This window comes from Propithecus coquereli, unplaced genomic scaffold (assembly GCF_000956105.1).
Source record: "Propithecus coquereli isolate 6110/MARCELLA unplaced genomic scaffold, Pcoq_1.0 Scaffold734, whole genome shotgun sequence".
Lineage (NCBI taxonomy): Eukaryota > Metazoa > Chordata > Mammalia > Primates > Indriidae > Propithecus > Propithecus coquereli.
The window spans coordinates 347,393-366,185 of NW_012153441.1; the positions used below are offsets into that span (position 1 = coordinate 347,393).

The 18,793-nt window shown below is 47.1% G+C and overlaps 2 protein-coding genes across 4 annotated transcripts in view; both read left to right on the forward strand.

Moving 5' to 3' along the window:
- Positions 1 to 4,752, forward strand: part of TAP2 (transporter 2, ATP-binding cassette, sub-family B (MDR/TAP)) — an 11,349-nt gene extending 6,597 nt beyond the window's left edge. For 2 of the 3 annotated variants that reach the window (XM_012661805.1, XM_012661803.1), the window contains 7 exons: positions 697 to 837; positions 990 to 1,118; positions 2,629 to 2,817; positions 2,994 to 3,167; positions 3,324 to 3,483; positions 3,823 to 3,959; positions 4,328 to 4,752. In XM_012661805.1, coding sequence (XP_012517259.1) covers positions 697 to 837; positions 990 to 1,118; positions 2,629 to 2,817; positions 2,994 to 3,167; positions 3,324 to 3,483; positions 3,823 to 3,959; positions 4,328 to 4,570 — 1,173 coding nt within the window. In that variant the 3' untranslated portion in view covers positions 4,571 to 4,752. The remainder of the gene's footprint in view (positions 1 to 696; positions 838 to 989; positions 1,119 to 2,628; positions 2,818 to 2,993; positions 3,168 to 3,323; positions 3,484 to 3,822; positions 3,960 to 4,327) is intronic. The other variant, XM_012661804.1, reaches the window with a different exon arrangement.
- Positions 4,753 to 13,812: 9,060 nt separating this feature from the next.
- On the forward strand, positions 13,813 to 18,590 carry LOC105824381 (HLA class II histocompatibility antigen, DO beta chain). The gene is made up of 6 exons (XM_012661808.1): positions 13,813 to 13,946; positions 16,023 to 16,292; positions 16,764 to 17,045; positions 17,529 to 17,639; positions 17,895 to 17,926; positions 18,104 to 18,590. The coding sequence occupies exons 1-6, from the start codon at positions 13,820 to 13,822 to the stop codon at positions 18,137 to 18,139; spliced, it is 858 nt and encodes a 285-aa protein (XP_012517262.1). The 5' UTR covers positions 13,813 to 13,819; the 3' UTR covers positions 18,140 to 18,590.
- The last annotated feature ends 203 nt before the right edge of the window (positions 18,591 to 18,793 follow it).

Below are 18,793 nucleotides of genomic sequence, written 5' to 3' on the forward strand. Positions count from 1 at the left end.
GTGTTGTTGTTGAGTTGTAGGAGTTCTTTATGTATTTTGGATATTAATCCCTTATCAGGTATATGATTTGCAGATATTTTCTTACATTTCATGGTTGCCTTTTAACTCTGTTGATAGAGTTTTTGATACACAAAAGTTTTCATTGATGAAATCTGATTTATCTTTTATTTTATTTTTTTGTTGCCTGTGCTTTTGGTGTTATATCCAAGAAATCATTGAGAAATCTAGTGTCAGAAGGCTTTTCTCCTACATTTTTCTAAGAGTTTTATAGTTTTAGCTCTTACATTTAGATCTTTGATCTGTTTTGAATTACATATCCACCTTTCTTAACTATCTGTGGCTCCTTGGGAAAACTACCCCTCCTTCCTGATCCAGACACTGGGGGTGGAAGAATGACCTCAAATGAAGGGTAACAAAATAGCATGTATCTCCTACACTGCCTGCCACTGAAAGCTCAGTAATATTTTGGTCCCTAGCTCCTTCACTCTCACTTTTTTCTTGAAAGAAAGGCAAGGAAGAGAGAAAGAGAACAGTTGAGTATTTTTAGGTCTCTTGGGAGCATCCCAGGGCTGGAGTGAGACGTGGGGGCCTACTGGCTTCTGCCGAATCAACCTGGTGTGTTCGCTGCCCCTTTTCTAGGCGGTGCTTCGGGAGATCCAGGACGCAGTGGCCAGGGCAGGCCAGGTGGTGCGGGAGGCTGTGGGAGGGCTGCAGACCGTGCGCAGTTTTGGGGCGGAGGAGCACGAGGTCTGTCGCTATAAGGAGGCCCTGGAACAATGCCGGCAGCTGTGGTGGCGGCGAGACCTGGAGCGAGCCCTCTACCTGCTCTTGCGGAGGGTGAGATGGCTAAGCGGCAGGGAAAGGGTCGGGAAGGGATGGGGAGCCCAGGGCTGGTTCTGGGATCCCTTGAAGCTCAGTCTCACAGGGCCAGGGAGGGGAAAGCATGGGAAGGTCTTTCTTGGCCCTATCTCTTTCTTCTCCCTTCCCAGGTGCTGGGCCTGGGCGTGCAGGTGCTGATGATGAGCTGTGGGCTGCAGCAGATCCTGGCCGGGGAGCTCACCCAGGGCGGGCTGCTCTCCTTCCTGCTCTACGAGGCGGACGTGGGGAGCTACATGCATGTGAGTGAGCAGCCCGTGCCTGCCCTTTCCCCTTCTCTTTTTCTCTCTGGCCTTCTGGGCCACGGGCTTTGTTTGTTCCCCTTAACAAAACAAAACAAAAACACCGAAATAATGTCGTTATGGAGAATTTCAAACTTATGCCAAAAAAAGAAGACAAAATAATATTATGAATCCACACGTACCCATCATCTGCTTTAACAAGTATCAACTGATGGCCAATTTTGTTTGGTCTGTAACCCCACTTCCCCCACCCATGTTATATTGAAGCAAATCCAAGATATTATATCATTTCTTCTGTAAATAGTTCAGTGTGTATCTCTAAAAATATAAACATCTTTCAAAGTGTATAACAACAAAGATATTATCACACCAAAGAACTAACAATAATTCATAAAATTCATTAAATAAAGTCAGTGGTCAAATTTCCACTTGTGTTATAGATGTAAAATGTGTGTGTGTGTCCGTGTGTGTGTCCATGTGTGTGTCCATGTGTGTGTCTGTGTGTGCGTGTCTCTGTGTATCCGTGTGTGTGTGCTTAAATCAGCATCCAAATGAGGTCCACACAGTGTGATTGGTTGTTATGTCTTTTAAGTATCTATCTATCTATCCATCTATCTATCTAAAATTCCCCCTTTGCAGTTTAGTTTTCAAAGAAATGGGTTGTTTGTCCTGTCAAGTTTCTTACGGTCTGGATTTTGTGTATCGAACCCTTGTGGTATCATTTTAATACTTTCCCCTGTATTTCCTGTCAGTTGGTACATAAACCTAGAAGCTTGTAGGATTCAAGTTTTTTCTCTGTTTCTGACAAGAGTCCTTCCTGGGTGGTGGTATGTTCTTCCTCCAGGAGGTGCACAATACCTGGTCTCTGTCTGTGGTGGCATCGGGCCCAGAGCCACTAAACCAGTAGGGCTGCAAAGGGTGGCACTCCATCACTCCTTCACTCACTAGCTGGAATATATCTGTGAAGGGAGACCTCCCCTCAACTACTCTTTGGTTACCCAGTAGCACAGTTTGATTAGGAAAAGTAGAATAAGCATTTAGTTCATCTCCTGTATTTACTGGTTCTCAAAAATAGTTACTTCATCCAGGGCTGTATTTAAAAACTTTCCTAGATATTTTATAAACATCTTTTGTGTGTGGAGAGCTGCGCTAGGCACTCTGGAGGCTACGAAGAGGAGTTGGGCACAGGCCTGCTGTTAAGGAGCTCCCTGTGTGGTCGAGCCAGACAGCTGTGCACGAGGACTGTGCACAAAACAGTCACTGCAAACGTCCGGGGATAGAGGTCCTGCTGTGTGGTGGCAAGATGGACTTCGCATCCTTCCTACTGCACATTGGAACATTGGGGTGTTGGTGCCACTGTATAATCCACCCAAATTGCACATTGAAGGGTTGAGAGTCCTTTTTGGATGAGGTGGAGAAGTGTTGCTGTGGGCGGCGTGTGTGTGGAGTTGGGACTTGGTTCTCGGTGGAGGTGTGCTTGCTTAACTGCCCTCCCCTTCCTGTTTTCCAGACACTGGTGTACATGTACGGCAATATGCTGAGCAACGTAGGGGCTGCTGAGAAGGTCTTTTCCTACCTGGACCGACAGCCAAATCTGCCCTCACCTGGGGAACTGGCCCCTAGCACTCTGCAGGGGTGTGTGGAATTCCAGGATGTCTCCTTTGCATATCCCAATCGCCCTGACCAGCCTGTGCTCAAGGTGCCTGAAAGAGGCCATGGGGAGGGAACCTGGACCTCTTGCTCTCTGCTGCTTGTGTGTGACCAGGCACCACGGCCTGTAGATCATTTGAGAAGCTGGGCTTGCCTCTGCCAGGAAGAGATAGGGAGGGGTCATGAGAGAGAAGAGGTGGGCCCCAACTCTTCCCCGGTTTCCAGGGGCTGACGTTCACCCTACGTCCTGGCGAGGTGACGGCGCTGGTGGGACCCAATGGGTCTGGGAAGAGCACAGTGGCTGCCCTGCTGCAGAATCTGTACCAGCCCACCGGGGGCCAGGTGCTGCTGGATGGGAAGCCCGTCTGGCAGTACGAGCACCACTACCTGCACAGCCAGGTGGGTGGGAGGGGGGGTGGCGCATGCAGAGACGGGGTAGGAGATCCAGGGGAAGGAGCACCGGGGGCCAGTCGGAGGGAGGCAGGCAAGGAGGAAAGCAGGGTCCCTGCCATGGGGGTTTACACGCGGTCCTCTGCTGGTGTCACCTCTGCACAGGTGGTTTCAGTTGGGCAGGAGCCTGTGTTGTTCTCGGGTTCCGTGAGGGACAACATTGCTTATGGGCTGCAGAGCTGCGAGGATGATAAGGTGACAGCTGCTGCCCAGGCTGCCCACGCTTATGACTTCATACAGAAAATGGAGCATGGCATGTATACAGGTATCTTCTGCAAATTGTAAGCCTGCCCTTCAGTAAAGAGAGAAAATGGAAATTACTCTATCCCTTTCCTCTCCTCCCACCTGCCCTCCTTCCCGCACACCAGGAACTCTTCAGCCTGCCTCCCTCAGCAGTCTTTATCCCCAGAGAGCAGTGCAGCGGTGGCTCCTCCGGGAGGGTAGCCCCCTGAGGGACCCGCCCCATGCCCCTCCCCCTCGCCCTCCCACCTCCTGGCTGGTCCTAGTGGGAACGCCCCTCGGTGGGTGCTCCTGTCCTTCCTCGTTGGCGAGAGTTGTGCTGATCCCCTGTGTCTGAAGAAGGGCATTTCTCTGACTTCCTCAGACGTAGGCGAGAAAGGGAGCCAGCTGGCTGCGGGACAGAAACAACGTCTGGCCATTGCCCGGGCCCTTGTGCGGGACCCGCAGGTCCTGGTCCTGGATGAGGCCACCAGTGCCTTGGACGCGCAGTGCGAGCAGGCCGTGAGTACCGCGGAGCAGGGCCGGGGGCCGGCGGGGCCACGTTGGGAGGATCAGCCTGCGCAGAATGGGGCGGGGCGGGACGAATGCCCACTAGTGCAAGGAGGGTCTGTGCCTTCTTGGGGTTGGGAGGTGGGCTGGGGAATCGGCACTGTGAGGACAGCCCCACTTGCTCCCGGGCTGCCCTGCCGGTCCTCCAGTTGCAGCAGAAGGGCAGAGAGTGAAGGGCAGTGCGGACCGTCATCTACCATCCTTTCCTGCCTTCTCTTGTCCCACTCCTTTGCCCTAAGGCACAAGAGATGGTGCCCAGTTGGGATGTGGTGTCCATCCCACTCTTACCTTTCTGAGGCACCGTGATCCTCCCCCTTCAGCTGCAGGACTGGAATTCCCGAGGGGACCGCACGGTGCTGGTGATCGCTCACAGGCCGCAGATGCTTCAGCGCCCCCACCAGATCCTGGTGCTCCATGGGGGCGAGCTGCGGGAGCTCGCCCAGCTCAGGAAGGGGCAGGACGCCTATTCCCGCCTGGTGCGCCAGTGGCTGGGGGACTGGGGCCCCAGGGACACTGGGCCTTCCCAGGGCCAACTCCAGGACCCAGAGCAGCTCCTGCTTTGAGTCTCCCTGGGTGGTTGTCCTGAGCTGGAGGCATGGTGGAGATTTGGACTACACAGTGCTTTTGACGGGATGGAGCGACGTGGAGTGGGTGCTGTTTGTGTCCAGGAACCTTATTTCCTGGGTGGATGAGCTGTGCTTGGTGCTGAGTAGTGGCCTGTGGCATAATAAATATATTTAAAATGTTGTCCTTATTATATAAGCGGCACACTTTCATACGGAATATTTAGACTGTAGAGAAAAGTACAAAGAAGAAAACAAAAACTACCCATTGTTTTGCTCCCAAAGAGAACTGTAGTTACTGCTTTGCTGGCTGACCTACCGTCTGCTTCGTGGTACAAATTAACCAATATGACATAAATATTTGTGAGGCTGCCTTTCTGTGTCCTTCCCCATTTGCACCAGTGTCTGGTATTTTGGGGAAGCTAGGGTGTGGAGGGACAGACAGTTGTGCCCTGATAAAAAGTGTTAATAATAACATGATAATGGCTACCATTTGTAGATTTTTAATATGAGGAACTAAGCTAAGCATCTTTCTTGTATTATCAGTTTTAATCCTTATCTCCAACCCTATGAGGTGAGTTATTATTATCCCCATTTTACAGATGAGGAAACTGAGGCTCGAAGAGATTAAATGACTTTCCCAAGATTACACAGTGGTGGAGTTGGGGTTTGAATGCAGGCCTGACCCCAGAGTCCACACTCTGAACCAATTAATTATAGTGCATCTTGTGTCCATAATCTCTAATCCCTAATCAGATCAAGCAAAGCTCTGTTGCTTCCAGCTCCGAATAGCTCTGAGTGGATGATCTTCTCTAGTCCCACGGTGAGAGCCTTCATTCATAGTCTTAGATGATCTCATCTGCAGAGAAGTTTCTCTGCCATTAGTTCCCCTCCAGCCATCCCTCATGAAGTCATTTTTCTTTCTAAGACACATGGGATAATGTCACTTCTGTAAGATCCTTCAGGTGCTCTTATGCCCTCCTGCTGAGATCCTTTCCAGAGCACACAGGATCTTCCACCGATCGGTGTCACCCTTTCCTCTTGCATTCAGCCCCAGCCGCAACAAACCTCCTGCCCTCCCCAGTACCTCTGTGCATATGGTGTTTCCTTACCCATCCCCTGCTCAACCCTGTCCTGATTTCTGAGTTCTTAACTCAGACTTAACTCGGGGGTCGGGTCTTCCAGGAAGCCTTCCTTTTCTCCTCCTCTGGAGAAAGTGCCCTTCCCATGTGCTTCTGTCACCCCTGGGCCTTACCTCTTCCGTACCCCATATTGAACTCTGCCCCTTTCTTTGTCCTTACACTAGACTGACGCACCTAGGGGGAATGCCATATATCTCAATAAGCTTTATATCTGCTACCTAGCACAGGGCCCGATTCATAGTAGACAATAAATAAAAGGTCTGTCGTATAAATGAAAAAATATCTCCTCCACTGTCCTCATTCTTGATCCTACCTGTACAAGCCACTGAAAACCCAACGTCCTACACATCACTGGTTGCTGGGAGGGACTTACCTTGGACGGCTCCTATTCTAGGAAAGAGAAACTTTCACGTTCCTGGAAACAGCAGGTACTTTCCACGGTTAGCAATGAATTCACCGGAACTGGTTTGGATTTTTTTTCTGCCTGGCAGCTGTTGGGAGCAGGGTGGGGTGAGAGTGGGGAGATTCTTATGCAGACCTGCCTTTGCTTCCTTCTGGGGCTGCCCTGCTGCTCCACACCCATCCTCCTCCAAAACTTCACACAGGGTAAAATAGGCATTTGGAGAGACAGGAGAAGGCTGGTCGGATTCCTTCCCCTCCCCACAAAATGTCCTTTCTCTGTTTACAAAGTGGGAATAATAATTCCTGTATCTCCTAACCTTATGGAAGCTGAAGCCCTTGTGGAAGAGGATGGTCTGTGAAAAGTCTGATATCCGCAGTACAGTTATACCCATAGGTCATAATACTTGAAACCTGGAGGCATCTGAAAAGTAATGTAGCAGTCAAACCTTACCTTACAGATAGAGAAACTGGCCTGAAATCACACGGCTAAGCAGGATAGAGCTGGGAGGAAAACTTAGGTATCTTGATGGGCCCCACAGGAGGATGTAGTAGACCTTAAGGTCTTAAGCTAACCCCAGAATTTCTTGTCTCAGGGGAAACTCCCAGGTAAGCCTCATGTCAGGGACACAGAAAACGTTCCCTGACAGTCAAAGCGTTGAACCCAAACTCCTGCCCTGATGCTGCAACAATGGATGGTGGGATGTTTCATTCAGCTCTCAAGACAGTCAGAGTTCCACTTGAGTTCATGTATCTGTTGTAACAATGTTAAAATTCCAGAAGTTGCTTGATTTTATTTCTTTTGGCGGAAGGACAACAAAGGTGGATTTCAGATTTCCTAGTAAAGTGCTGCTTCAGAGAAAGCACATTTTGTAGCCACTAATCCTTAGTAAAGGAACTTGGTTTCTAGTGTCGTTGTTGACATTAGCCAGGTGACTTTAAGTTATTTTTCTTTAAACTCTATACCCACCTGTTAGCCTCAGTTCTACCTAGTCACTGGTGGAAAAAAAGGCCTTATGTTTGCTCTAATGGTTGCAATATAATAGGAACAAGCAAATATTTTTTATTTTTATGAAGTCTGTGAAGGTAGAAACACTCAAGATCAAAAGTGAGTTTGGACAATGTCTAACAAGTGGCAATTAGTTATACACAGACATTTTACTAAAAATGAGGGATAAGGGTATTGCACATTCCTCCTAAGGTCTCATTGATTGTTTATGTATTTTTTTATTTTAGAATATTATGGGAGTCCAAACGTTTTGGTTACATGAATTGCTTTTGTACAATTTGAGTCATATGTGATTCACAAGAATCACAGAGAAAACCTAAGGGCATGAAAGGTTAAAATTAAAAACTAGTATAAGATCACAAAGCAAAAACTAACAGAAGACAGCTTGTGAAGTTACAGAAATATTTAATTTAATTTTATTTTTCTTTTGAGACAGAATCTCACTCTGTCACCCTGGGTAGAGTACAGTGGCATTATCATAGCTCACAGCAACCTCAAACTCCTGGGCTCAAGGGATCCTCCTGCCTCAGCCTCCTGAGTAGCTGGGACTACAGGTGTGTGCCACCATGCCAGGCTAATTTTCCTATTTTTTGTAGAGACAGGATGTTGCTCTTGCTCTGGCTGGTCTTGAACTCCTGGCCTCAAGCAACTTCCCACCTCGACCTCCCAATTAGTGCTGGCATTACAGGTGTGGGCCATTGTACCCGGCCTAGTACTCTTCTTTGGATTTCATTCAGCATTTTGGAGAAAATGTCCCCTTTCTTCTCCTTTTTATCTTCAATTTCTCTTATCTTGCAGATGCCTTCTACTTGATTTAGAAACTTATGGTCTTTCCTATCTTCAAAGTATCTTCCCCTACTGTGCAACAGAACACAAGAACTCATTCCTCCTGTCTAACCCTAACTTTGTAACCATTACCAAAGCTCTCCCTATCCCCACTATCCTCTCTTCTCAGCCTCTGGTAACCACTCTTTAATTCCACAAGAGAAACTCTTTTAGATTCTCCATATGAGTGAGATCATGTGCTGTTTGTCTTTCTATCCCTGGCTTATTTCACTTAACATAATGTCCTCCAGGTTCGTCCACGTTGTTGCAAATGATAGGATTTCATTCTTTTTTATGGTTGAATTGTATTCCACTGTGTATATGTACCATGTTTTCTTTAGTAATAGTGTATGTTTCCAAATAGTGAGAAGAGAGGACTTTGAATGTTCTTACCACAAAGAAATGGCCTGTGTTTGAGGTGATGGACATACTAATTATCTTGATTTGATTGCTACACAATGTATACATGTATACATGTACATCACACTGTACCCTACAAATATGTACAATCATTATGTCAGTGAAAAACAAAATAAAACAAAAAAATATTTTCCCTTAGTGTTGCTTTCCTCCCAAATGAGAGACCCATTTTTTCCTTATTTTCACTTTCAAAGTTCTTTTTTTTTTTTTATTTCAGCATATTATGGGGGTACAGATGTTTAGGTTACGTATGTTGCCCTTGCCTCCCCCTCCCCCCAAGTCCGAGTTTCAAGCGTGTCCATCCCTCGGATGGTGCACATTGCACTCTTTGTGTGTGCATGTACCCGTCCCCTCCTCCCCCCTCGCCCCTCCCCGCTTCCCCTTGACCAACATCCAATAGATGTTATTCTTATATGTGCACTTATGTGTTGATCAGTTAATACCAATTTGATGGTGAGTACATGTGGTGCTTGTTTTTCCATTCTTGGGATACTTCACTTAGTAGAATGTGTTCCAGCTCTATCCAGGAGTATACAAGAGGTGCTATATCACCATTGTTTCTTAAAGCTGAATAGTACTCCATGGTATACATATACCACATTTTATTAATCCACTCATGTATTGATGGACACTTGGGTTGCTTTCACATCTTTGCAATTGTGAATTGTGCTGCTATAAACATTTGGGTGCAGCTGTCTTTCTTATACAGTATCGTTTGTACTTTTGGGTAGATGCCCAGTAATGGGACTGCTGGATCAAATGGTACTTCTACTTGTATCTCTTTAAGGTATCTCCATATTGCTTTCCACAGAGGTTGCACTAGTTTGCAGTCCCACCAACAGTGTATGAGTGTTCCTATCTCCTCTGTATCCACACCAACATTTATTGTTTTGCGACTTTTTGATAAAGGCCAGTCTCACTGGAGATAAGTGATATCTCATTGTGGTTTTGATTTGCATTTCCCTTATGATTAGAGATGTTGAGCATTTTTTCATATGTTTTTTGGCCATTATTCTGTCTTCTTTTGAAAAGTTTCTGTTCATATCCTTTGCCCACTTTTTGATAGGGTTGTTTGATTTTTTCTTGTTGATTTTCCTCAGTTCTAAGTAGATTCTAGTTATCAGCCCTTTATCAGATTTGTAGCATGCAAAAATTTTCTCCCATTCTGTAGGTTGTCTCTTTGCCCTTGTGACAGTTTCTTTGGCTGTGCAGAAGCTTTTTAATTTGATCAGGTCCCATTTATTTATTTTGGTTGTTGCTGTGATTGCCTTTGGGGTCTTCTTCATAAATTCTTTGCCTAGGCCAATGTCTAGAAGAGTATTTCCAACATCTTCCTCTAGAATTCTAATAGTTTCACTCCTTAGGTTTAAATCTGTTACCCAGCGTGAGTTGATTTTTGTGAGAGGTGAAAGGTGTGGATCTTGGTTCAGGAGAGAATGTCCCATGAGCTGATGAGAAGAATGTGTATTCAGTGTTTTTTGGGTAGAATGTCATGTAAATGTCAGTCAAGCCCATTTGTTCTAGAGTTCTGTTTAAGTCCATTATTTCTTTGTTAATTTTCTGTTTGAAGGATCTGTCCTGTGCTGTCAGTGGGGTGTTGAAGTCTCCAACTATTATGGTGTTGCTGTCTATCAATTTGTTTAGATCAAGTAGAGTTTTTTTTATGAATGTGGGTGCACCTAAGTTGGGTGCATACATATTTAGAATTGTTATGTCTTCTTGTTGAACTGTACCCTTCACCATTATATAGTGACCCCTTTGTCTTTCATTACTTTTGTTGATTTAAAAACCAAGTTATCTGAGATCAAAACTGCCACACCAGCCTTCTTTTGGCTTCCATTTGCTTGAAATATTGATTTCCACCCCTTTACTTTGAGTCTAAATGCATCCTTGAAGGTTAGATGCATTTCCTAGAGACAGCAGATGCTTGGCTTGTTTTTTTGTATCCATTCAGCCAGCCTATATCTCTGGAGAGGGGAGTTCAAACCACTCACATTTATTGAGAGAACCGATAAGTGGGGTGAATTACTATTCATTCTGTTGGGTTGCATTTTGTTGCTTTGTTTTCTCTCTTGAGCCATTGTGGAATCTAGCCTTTGATCTTTAACTTTTGAGTGGTTTCACATTCGAGAGTGTTTATTGTGCTGATCCTTGTGTAATTCTGTTTTGAGTACTTCTTGGAGAGCTGGTCTTGTCTTGGTGAATTCCCTCAGTCTTTGCTTATCTGAGAATGTCTTTATTTCTCCTTTATATATGAAACTTAGTTTTGCAGGGTACAAGATTCTAGTCTGGGAATTATTTTGTTTCAGAAGAGTGAGAATGGGGCCCCAGTCTCTTCTTGCTTGTAGGGCTTCAGTTGAGAAGTCTGGAGTTATTCTCATGGGCTTTCCTTTGTATATTACTTGTTTCTTTTGCCTTACAGCTTGTAGAAGGGCCTCTTTAGTGGCTGTTTTGGTCAATCTGATGACTGCGTGACGTGGTGTCTTCCTATTTGCATTGAATCTCCCTGGGGTCCATTGAGCTTCTTGTACCTGTATATCTAGATTTTTAGCAAGGCCTGGGAAATTCTCTTCTATTAATTCTTCAAATAGCTTATCCAGCCCTTGAGTGTTTTCTTCTTCACCTTCTGCAACCCCTATCACCCTCAGGTTCGGTTTTTTCACATAATCCCACATTTCTTGTAGACTTGTTTCTTTTCTCTTAATTTTCTGCTCGATCTCTGTGACTGACTTATTTAATTGGAAGCAGTTGTCTTCAATCTCTGAGATTCTTTCTTCTGTTTGATCTACCCTGTTCTTGAGGCTTTCCATGGTGTTTTGTAGTTCCCTGAATAAGTCCTTCATTTCCAGGAGATCGGTTTGATTTTTCTTTAATATTTCAATTTCTTTAGTGAATTTTTCTTTCAAGTCCTCGATCCTTTTTGTGGTTTCTTTGTGTTGGTTATTCATTTTTTCTTGCATATCATTCAGTTTTCTTACAATCCATGTTTGAAATTCTTCTTTTGTCATTTTAGTTTTCTGAGTTTGGTTAATGTCCATTGCTGGGGAGCTGTTGTTCCTCTTTGGGGGTGTGCTTTCCATTTGAGTCTTCATACTCCCAGAGTTCTTTCGCTGGTTCCTTCCCATCTGGATCAGTTGTTCCTTCTTGCCTTTAGATTTTCGTTTGGATAATGACATTCCCTGTTTAGTCTCTGAGCCAGTAGGTGGTGTTTGTGGGTGAGGTTCAACCACACCCTTTATGATGAATCAGTAGAGGCAGTAAAAGGGCATGCAGGATGACCTCCCTGTCAGTAGGTGGCACTTGCAGGGAGGAGCGAGCTGCAGTGCTGTTTTTGGGTCCTGTAGCTAGCTCTTGTTCCTCTAGAGAGGCCCTCTTGTGCCTCAGGTGGTCGGTGGGGCCCTGAGACTTCCAGGTGCGGCATTCTCCACCTCAGTGGGGGCAGGGCTGGGAGTGAGTCTGGGTGGGGCTGGGTTGGGTAAGCCTGCCCTCAGGCTCCACAACTGCTGTTAGCAGGGGTCAAAGGTCTGCTCTTCGTTTCTGTGCAAAGCTGTCTGGAGGGGCTGAAATGGCTCCACTCAGCTGAAAGTCTGGGCTTGGGGGGTGGGGCTGTCCAAGACCCACACTCTGGAGCAGGTCTCGCTCTCCTCCACTCTCCCCCACTCCGTGGCCTCTCCCAGGCCTCTGCCAGCAAGCAGGACCTCAGGCCGATGCATCTCCCCTGGCCATGACGTGGGCCGGGAGGTTCCCTACCCAGGATCGCAGCCTGAGCTGGGTGCACAGCCCTCTTTTGGGAGGAGGGTTGCCACTCCGGCATGCTGATCTGCCCCTGAAGGCACACACTCCTCAGTAGGCTCTTTCACAGATCTCTCTTCTGTGCCCCAGGGCAGTGCGATGGTGACCTGGGTGTACGGGGTCTGGTCTGCAGGCCTGTACCCTGGGCCCTGGAGATCAATCCCTGACCCTGCCAGAGGGAGGGGTACTGGTCTCGAATCACCTACAGGGTGCCCAAGCTGGATCAGTTTCACTCCACCTCGGGATTTTTCCCACTCTCCTGGAGTCCCCAGGCCAGTAGCACCTGGGAGGGCTGCTGGGCAGGGAGCTCGCAGTCTGAGTACCCCTCAGTCTGCTGTAGGGCCCCCAAAGGAAAGGTCCGGTTCCTTGGGGAGTCAGGGATGCCTCCGTGTGATGGCTAAATTGTCTTTCTGGGCACACCCGGGTAGAGAGGGGGAAGGAGAGAATGGAGCACTATGGCTTCTGCAGATAGGCTCGGGTCTGCACCCGGGGAGGTGCCCCGAAGGGGCTGGGAGCCCGGCGCTGAGTCCGCAAGAGGCCACTGCTCGCTGGCGGCAGCCGTCTCTGGGCTGGTGCTGGCAGGTCTCTCCAGCCGCTCAGGAGCCACCAGTAGTCCGAGATGCAAGGGAGGGGGAAGTTATCTGCTCTACCTACCCTTGTCGCTGATCTCCAAGCCTCTCGGGGACCTTTCTCCTTCCAGTTCTCCTCTGCAACGTCTTCCCGTGGAGTCTCCTGTAGTTTCAGGCACCCTTCCTTCAGACCCTTACCGGATCAATTTTCTCTGCTAGTTTATTTTTTTTCTCTGTCTTCTAAAATTCATCTTTTTTGCAGAGACACTCTGACTGGCAGCTTTTCTCGTCCACCATCTTGGCTCCTCCACTTTCAAAGTTCTTGAAATACTGTTTATATCTGTTGTCTTCATTTTCTCATTTCCAGTTCACTCTTTACTCTTTTGAAACATGGCTTTTACCTTACCTCTCTGCTGTCCTGTTGAAGGCTGTCGGTGCCCCACTAATTATAAAACACAAAGATCTCTTATATTGTATTCTGGTGAACAATTTTTACAGCGTTTTATTCCTTTGAGAATCCTATCTCCACGTTTCTTTTCTTTTCCTTTCTGTGGTCCTCTGGGCTGATAGGAAATTGTACCGTCCAAGTATTCTCTGTTGCTTCTGTTTCTTCTCTGACGATCTCTCGCTAACTGCTCTTGAGGCAGATGCTTGAGAATGAGGCCCACTCTCTTCTCGAGTCACACACTCTCCACTGGCAAAGTCAATACCCCGCAGGAAGGGGACCGACGGGTCAGAACAGGCCAGGGACAGGGCTAAATGAGGATAGCGGGATACATAATAAACAATCCGCCTAGTTCTTCCAAGGCCCTATGCTATGGAGATTATTTTTTTTCTTCTTTTCCCAGCCCATTATTTTATATACATAAATTACTGTCAGTGATTCTACAGTCAAACAATTCTTGAGTGGTGTAACTCAGCTTTATGAAAGTATTCTACCTAGTACCTCGTGATGAAAACTCTTCTATCTTGATTGGTTATCAGTTGGAGGAGTTTCCAATCCTGGGGACGCTAGAAAACATACATACTTACACTCTGAATGAATAGTTTTTGGCTATGTTGTGTGAGGGCAAGGCCTAGTCTGAAGAGGCTGATGATTTTATCATCTCATTTTTTTCCTCTCTCCAGAATGGGTTCTGGGTGGGTCCCCTGGGCGGTGACTCTGCTGCTGAATCTGAGAGGGCCGCATTCCTCCCTGACTCAAGGCACAGACTCTCCAGGTAAGAACAGAGCAGTTGGGGGTGTGTATGCAAGGACTGGCACAGGGAGGGGACGCCTTTCCCAAGAGGTCTGTGTGCCTCAGCCCTGTTGAGGGGCAGGTTTCTCTTTCTCCCTCTCCTGCACCTGGGAGCAAATGCACTACCAGTAGAGAAGGGCCGTGCAGCCCTGCCCTAGCCTGGACCCCTGGGGCTCGGGTAGAGGTGTGATCCCCCATGTCCAAGTTGTTAATATTTTTGTTTTGTTCCATTATAGCTCTTTTTTCCCCCTTTCCTGACAATTGATTTTTATAAAAGAAAGTAAGCTGATCAGAAGGCCCTGGAAGTGAGGAGGGAGAGGGGTAAGAAAGACAACTAGTTAGGATTAGGAGGGTGAGGGTTTTTTGCCAAATGCCTGGATAGAGTGATCTGGATTATCTGGCACCCTCCTGAATGGGACCCCAAAGTAGCTCCTGTGTGGAAAGGTCCCTGAATTTTCCCCAGCCCCCACCCTCTCCTCCTTCAGCCATGTTGATGGCACAGAAGATAAGAACTTACAGCCCATTTCTCACTGAAGAGGAAAACTTGTCATCTGGCTTTGTGGAGAAGGTTCCACCTTATGCTCGTAGTACATTATCTTTACCATGTGCTAGGATATCACATGTAAAAGGACAAAAAAAAAAGAAATGTAAGAGGTCTGGGCCACAGACCAGACTGCAAGTGGCTTCTGACTTCAAAGAGCAGTGCAGGAAAGTACTTTGGCCGAACATTACCCCTTCCCTCTTCACCACGTGCCACGGGCTTCTGGGAGCAGGGACTTCCTGTACCAGAGCCAGGGATGCAGGAGGAAGGGAAACATTTTGTTTTGTTCAGGGTCCCTATCCTGTCAGTGTCGGTGGGAGGACTGGAGGCAGTCTGGGAATAGCTACCATTCTTCAGCTGGGAGTTGCTCTGATGACTGTGACTGTTTCGTATTTGTCCAAGGGGGGCATGTGTGGACAAATGAAATTGGAAACAAAGGTCGCTGCTTCTGCCATTTATTAAGCCCCTATTATATGGTCAGAATTGTGCTAAACAGTTTTGAGAAGGAAGAGAAGTTGAATACATTATCCTTGTCCTCAGGATACAAATTATTTGTCACTGTTATTTTTCTAGCTGAGGAGACGAGCTATGCACACACGAAGCAAGGTGAGGCCATGAAAGCACATATTTATGGGCAGAAAACAGGATGCGGTGTGCCAAGAACAGAGCCCTCTTTGCATGTCAAAGTTTCGTTAAATACAAAAGAGGAACAAACCTGGAGAGGATCCTTGTTTTTGAGAGAATAGAAACCACTCTGAGTTTATGGTGCCTGTTAAACAACACAATTGAAAAAAATCAGCACAGATTTTAAATGAGGATGAAAAATTCGGGCTGTAAGAGGACGTAGAGAAGAATATAAATGCTGAGAACGAGGAGGCGGAACCTCACCTGAAAGTAGCTACTGAGTGAGAGATGAGGTCATTGCTACGGCTTAGCCCTGCAGAGTCTGGAGGAGGCCCCTGAACTTAGAAATGAAAATAAATTCACAATTCACAAAGATCGATGGCAGTTACCTTCAATTCTTAACTGAAATGCCATTTCTTCAGGTCTTTCCCTACTTACCGACATTATTAACCTCATTTGAATTTCCCTTTGTCACGGTGGTGGCTCTCAAGTGCTTAGAGTTGGGTTAACCTACCCGGCAGGTTCGCAGCACGTGGTAATCATTGATCAGTTCAAGGCCTCTCTCCTCCTGGCTTGTCTGCGTTCCCGTCTTTCCTCTCCTTGGAGAATCCATTCTGAATGTGTCTTGTATGTCTTTATGTATGAGGGTGGCCTTTAAAAATATGTAGCATTGTTTTTCTACGTGCATTTAAATTTTTTTTGTATTTTAAAAATTTAATAAATGTCATTGTGCATGGAATTGCTTTCTGTTTCTTTTCTCACTTAACACTATGCTTCTGAGCATACAGAAGCCAAAAGGTCTCCTTCCAAATCCACTTGTTCTGCCATCATTTACCAGGTATGGGTTTTCCCAGAGGTAGGGGCTGGTTCACAGTCTTTCTTTCGGTTTTCCAGAAGATTTTGTGATTCAGGCAAAGGCTGACTGTTACTTCACCAATGGGACAGAAAAGGTGCACTTTGTGGTCAGATTCATCTATAACTTGGAGGAGTATGCACGTTTCGACAGTGACTTGGGGATGTTTGTGGCCCTGACGGCACTGGGGCAGCCTGACGCCGAGCGGTGGAACCACCGGCCGGATATCCTGGAGAGGAGCAGAGCGTCGGTGGATGCGCTCTGCAGACACAACTACAAGCTGGGCGCACCCTTCACTGTGGGGAGAAAAGGTGAGCTGGAAGGTGCGCCCTGGCGGGGTTCAGGAACGTCTCCCACACGAACCTGGCCATGGCCCTTCTTCCTTACGAGAAGCAATTTTCTGCTTTGGGATAAACAGATTACGAGCAGGGGAGTCTGTGTATGTATTCTGTCCCCAAGTGTGACTCACTCATTGTCCTCACTGGTCAGGTTACTGTGGCCTTGGTCTCTGACCCCCAAGGTTTCAGGGACTTTGAGGACCAGAATGCTCTCAAATACTAATAGAAGTGGTAATTGTGGTAGTAGCTCGTCAAGTTTAAATCCTCCCCACAGGCATTGACATACCCTGTTTCTGAGTCTTGGGGGTTGAGATTTCCCTACACTTCAGTTTCTACTTGACTGATCTGGGAAAGAGATTAGGGGTAGTGATAGTCTCTAAAGAAACTCCTGTCCTGGCTTGGTGGCTTTCCTTTACAGTGTTTCATTTTTCTCTCCCTTCCTAGTGCAACCAGACGTGACAGTGTACCCAGAGAGGACCCCATTCCTGCACCAGCACAATCTGCTGCTCTGCTCTGTGACTGGCTTCTATCCAGGGGACATCAAGATCAGGTGGTTCCGGAATGGGCAGGAGGAGAAAGCTGGGGTTATGTCCACTGGCCTTGTCACGAACGGAGACTGGACCTTTCAGACTACGGTGATGCTGGAAATGACCCCTGAACTTGGAGATGTCTATACCTGCCTTGTTGATCACCCCAGCCTGCGGAGCCCTGTGTCGGTGGAGTGGAGTGAGAATTAGTTTCTTGTACTCTGTGGGCCTGACTCGGGACCATATTGACTCAGTAGATCCTGTGTCACCTCTGCATTCACCTTGGTACAGAACGAATTCTTCTTTCCCTTGGTCTGGGAGAGTCGCTGAAATCAGAGTCCTTGGGTTAGGGTGGGAGAAAACATGGCGGATATCTATTCTCATATCTTCCAAGAAATGAGGAGGTCTAATGCCCTCATCACATGCTTCCAAACCTGGGAATTGGTTCCTCTAATACTTTGGTCTCAGTAGTTAGGGGGCATTCTTATGGGCTCTTAGGAATCAGTAACAGCTGGGCGGGGCTACTCTATGGGTGCAAACTTTGGCCTCAAAGAACCATTGCTAAATTTATCCTTTCTATAGATAGCATTTGATGTTGTGTCCAGTGCAGACTCTGGGATTTCAAGAAGGTGCACTGAGTACTGGGGAGTGTTTTGCTGACTTTAGGACCTGTTTCCTGTAGGAGCTCAGTCTGATTATCCTTGGAGAAAGATGCTAAGTGGAGTTGCTGCCTTCCTGCTTGGGCTGATCTTCTTTCTGGTGGGGATGCTCATCCACCTCAGGGCTCATAAAGGTAACGTGCCTCAGAGGAGCACCCTGATCCCCCCCTGCGGCTCCCCCACTTCCCACCTTCCCTAACACCAAAGAGTGGAGGCGAGGAAAGCTGACTCTGCTTCTCAGGGATCACTGGGATAATGTTTTCTGAAGCCCGAGCATTCTCAGGGGTAAGCAGAGATGGAGCTCTGACGGGCCATTCCCCATTCCTCAGGGTCGTCGTGACATTTGGTCCTAACTGGGGCAATTCATTCTTCTTTTGATTTTTTTCCAGGATATGTGGAGACGCAGATGTCTGGTGACGAGGTAATGTCTCTTTCCTTGTCTTCGGGTGGCAGATCATCCTCTTGGTTCTTTGGCCAGAGGGAGACACCGTGGGGTTAAGGAGGCATAAGGTTGGCTCTGGCTGGGTGGTTCTGTCTCCTGAGTCCCTGGAATGGGAGGGTGGGGCTGCCTCATGGACCTTTGTCACTGTCCTCGCAGGCCTCAAGAGCTGTTCTGCCCCCGCAGCCATGCTAAGGTACTCACTGAAGCTTCTCCCCCTGGAGCCCGAAGTAATAGCAAGTGGTCTGGGTCCTCGGCAAGGTAAAGGACGTTCATGAGGCCAATGTTCTGGGGACGAGTATTTTCCGTGATCCTTGGAGGAGTCCCGAACTGATTCTAGAGTTCCGTGTTTTGAGATCATGCATCTCCCACCCATCTGCCGTCTTCCTCCTACTTGTACATGTCATTAATCCCCATGGCCACTGTCCAGAAACTCCCCTCAAACCTAATGCCTTCCAGCCTCGAACTATTTACTTGTGCGTTTCCACAGTCCAGCCGTAACCCTGCAAGTCGCGGGGGTACCAAATGTTTCTCTCTTCCAACTGCAGTCTCCACAGTCTTCAGAAGAAAAATGCTCAGTCACCTGTTTCCTTTTCAGTGTTTTTAAGAAACTTTTTATTGTAAAATAAAACAGAGACACAGATAACCACCGAAAATATACAGTTTCATGAATTATTTAAGGCGAAACCCCTGTAATCACAACTTGGGTCAAGGAACAGAACTCTGCCATTCACAGGAGTCTTTATGTGCCTCAGGCCAGTCAAAACCTCTCCCTCCCCTCAAAAGTAATTGTATCCTGACTTTTCTGTATTTCTTTGTATCTTTTTTTTTTGGTATTTCTTTGCAGTC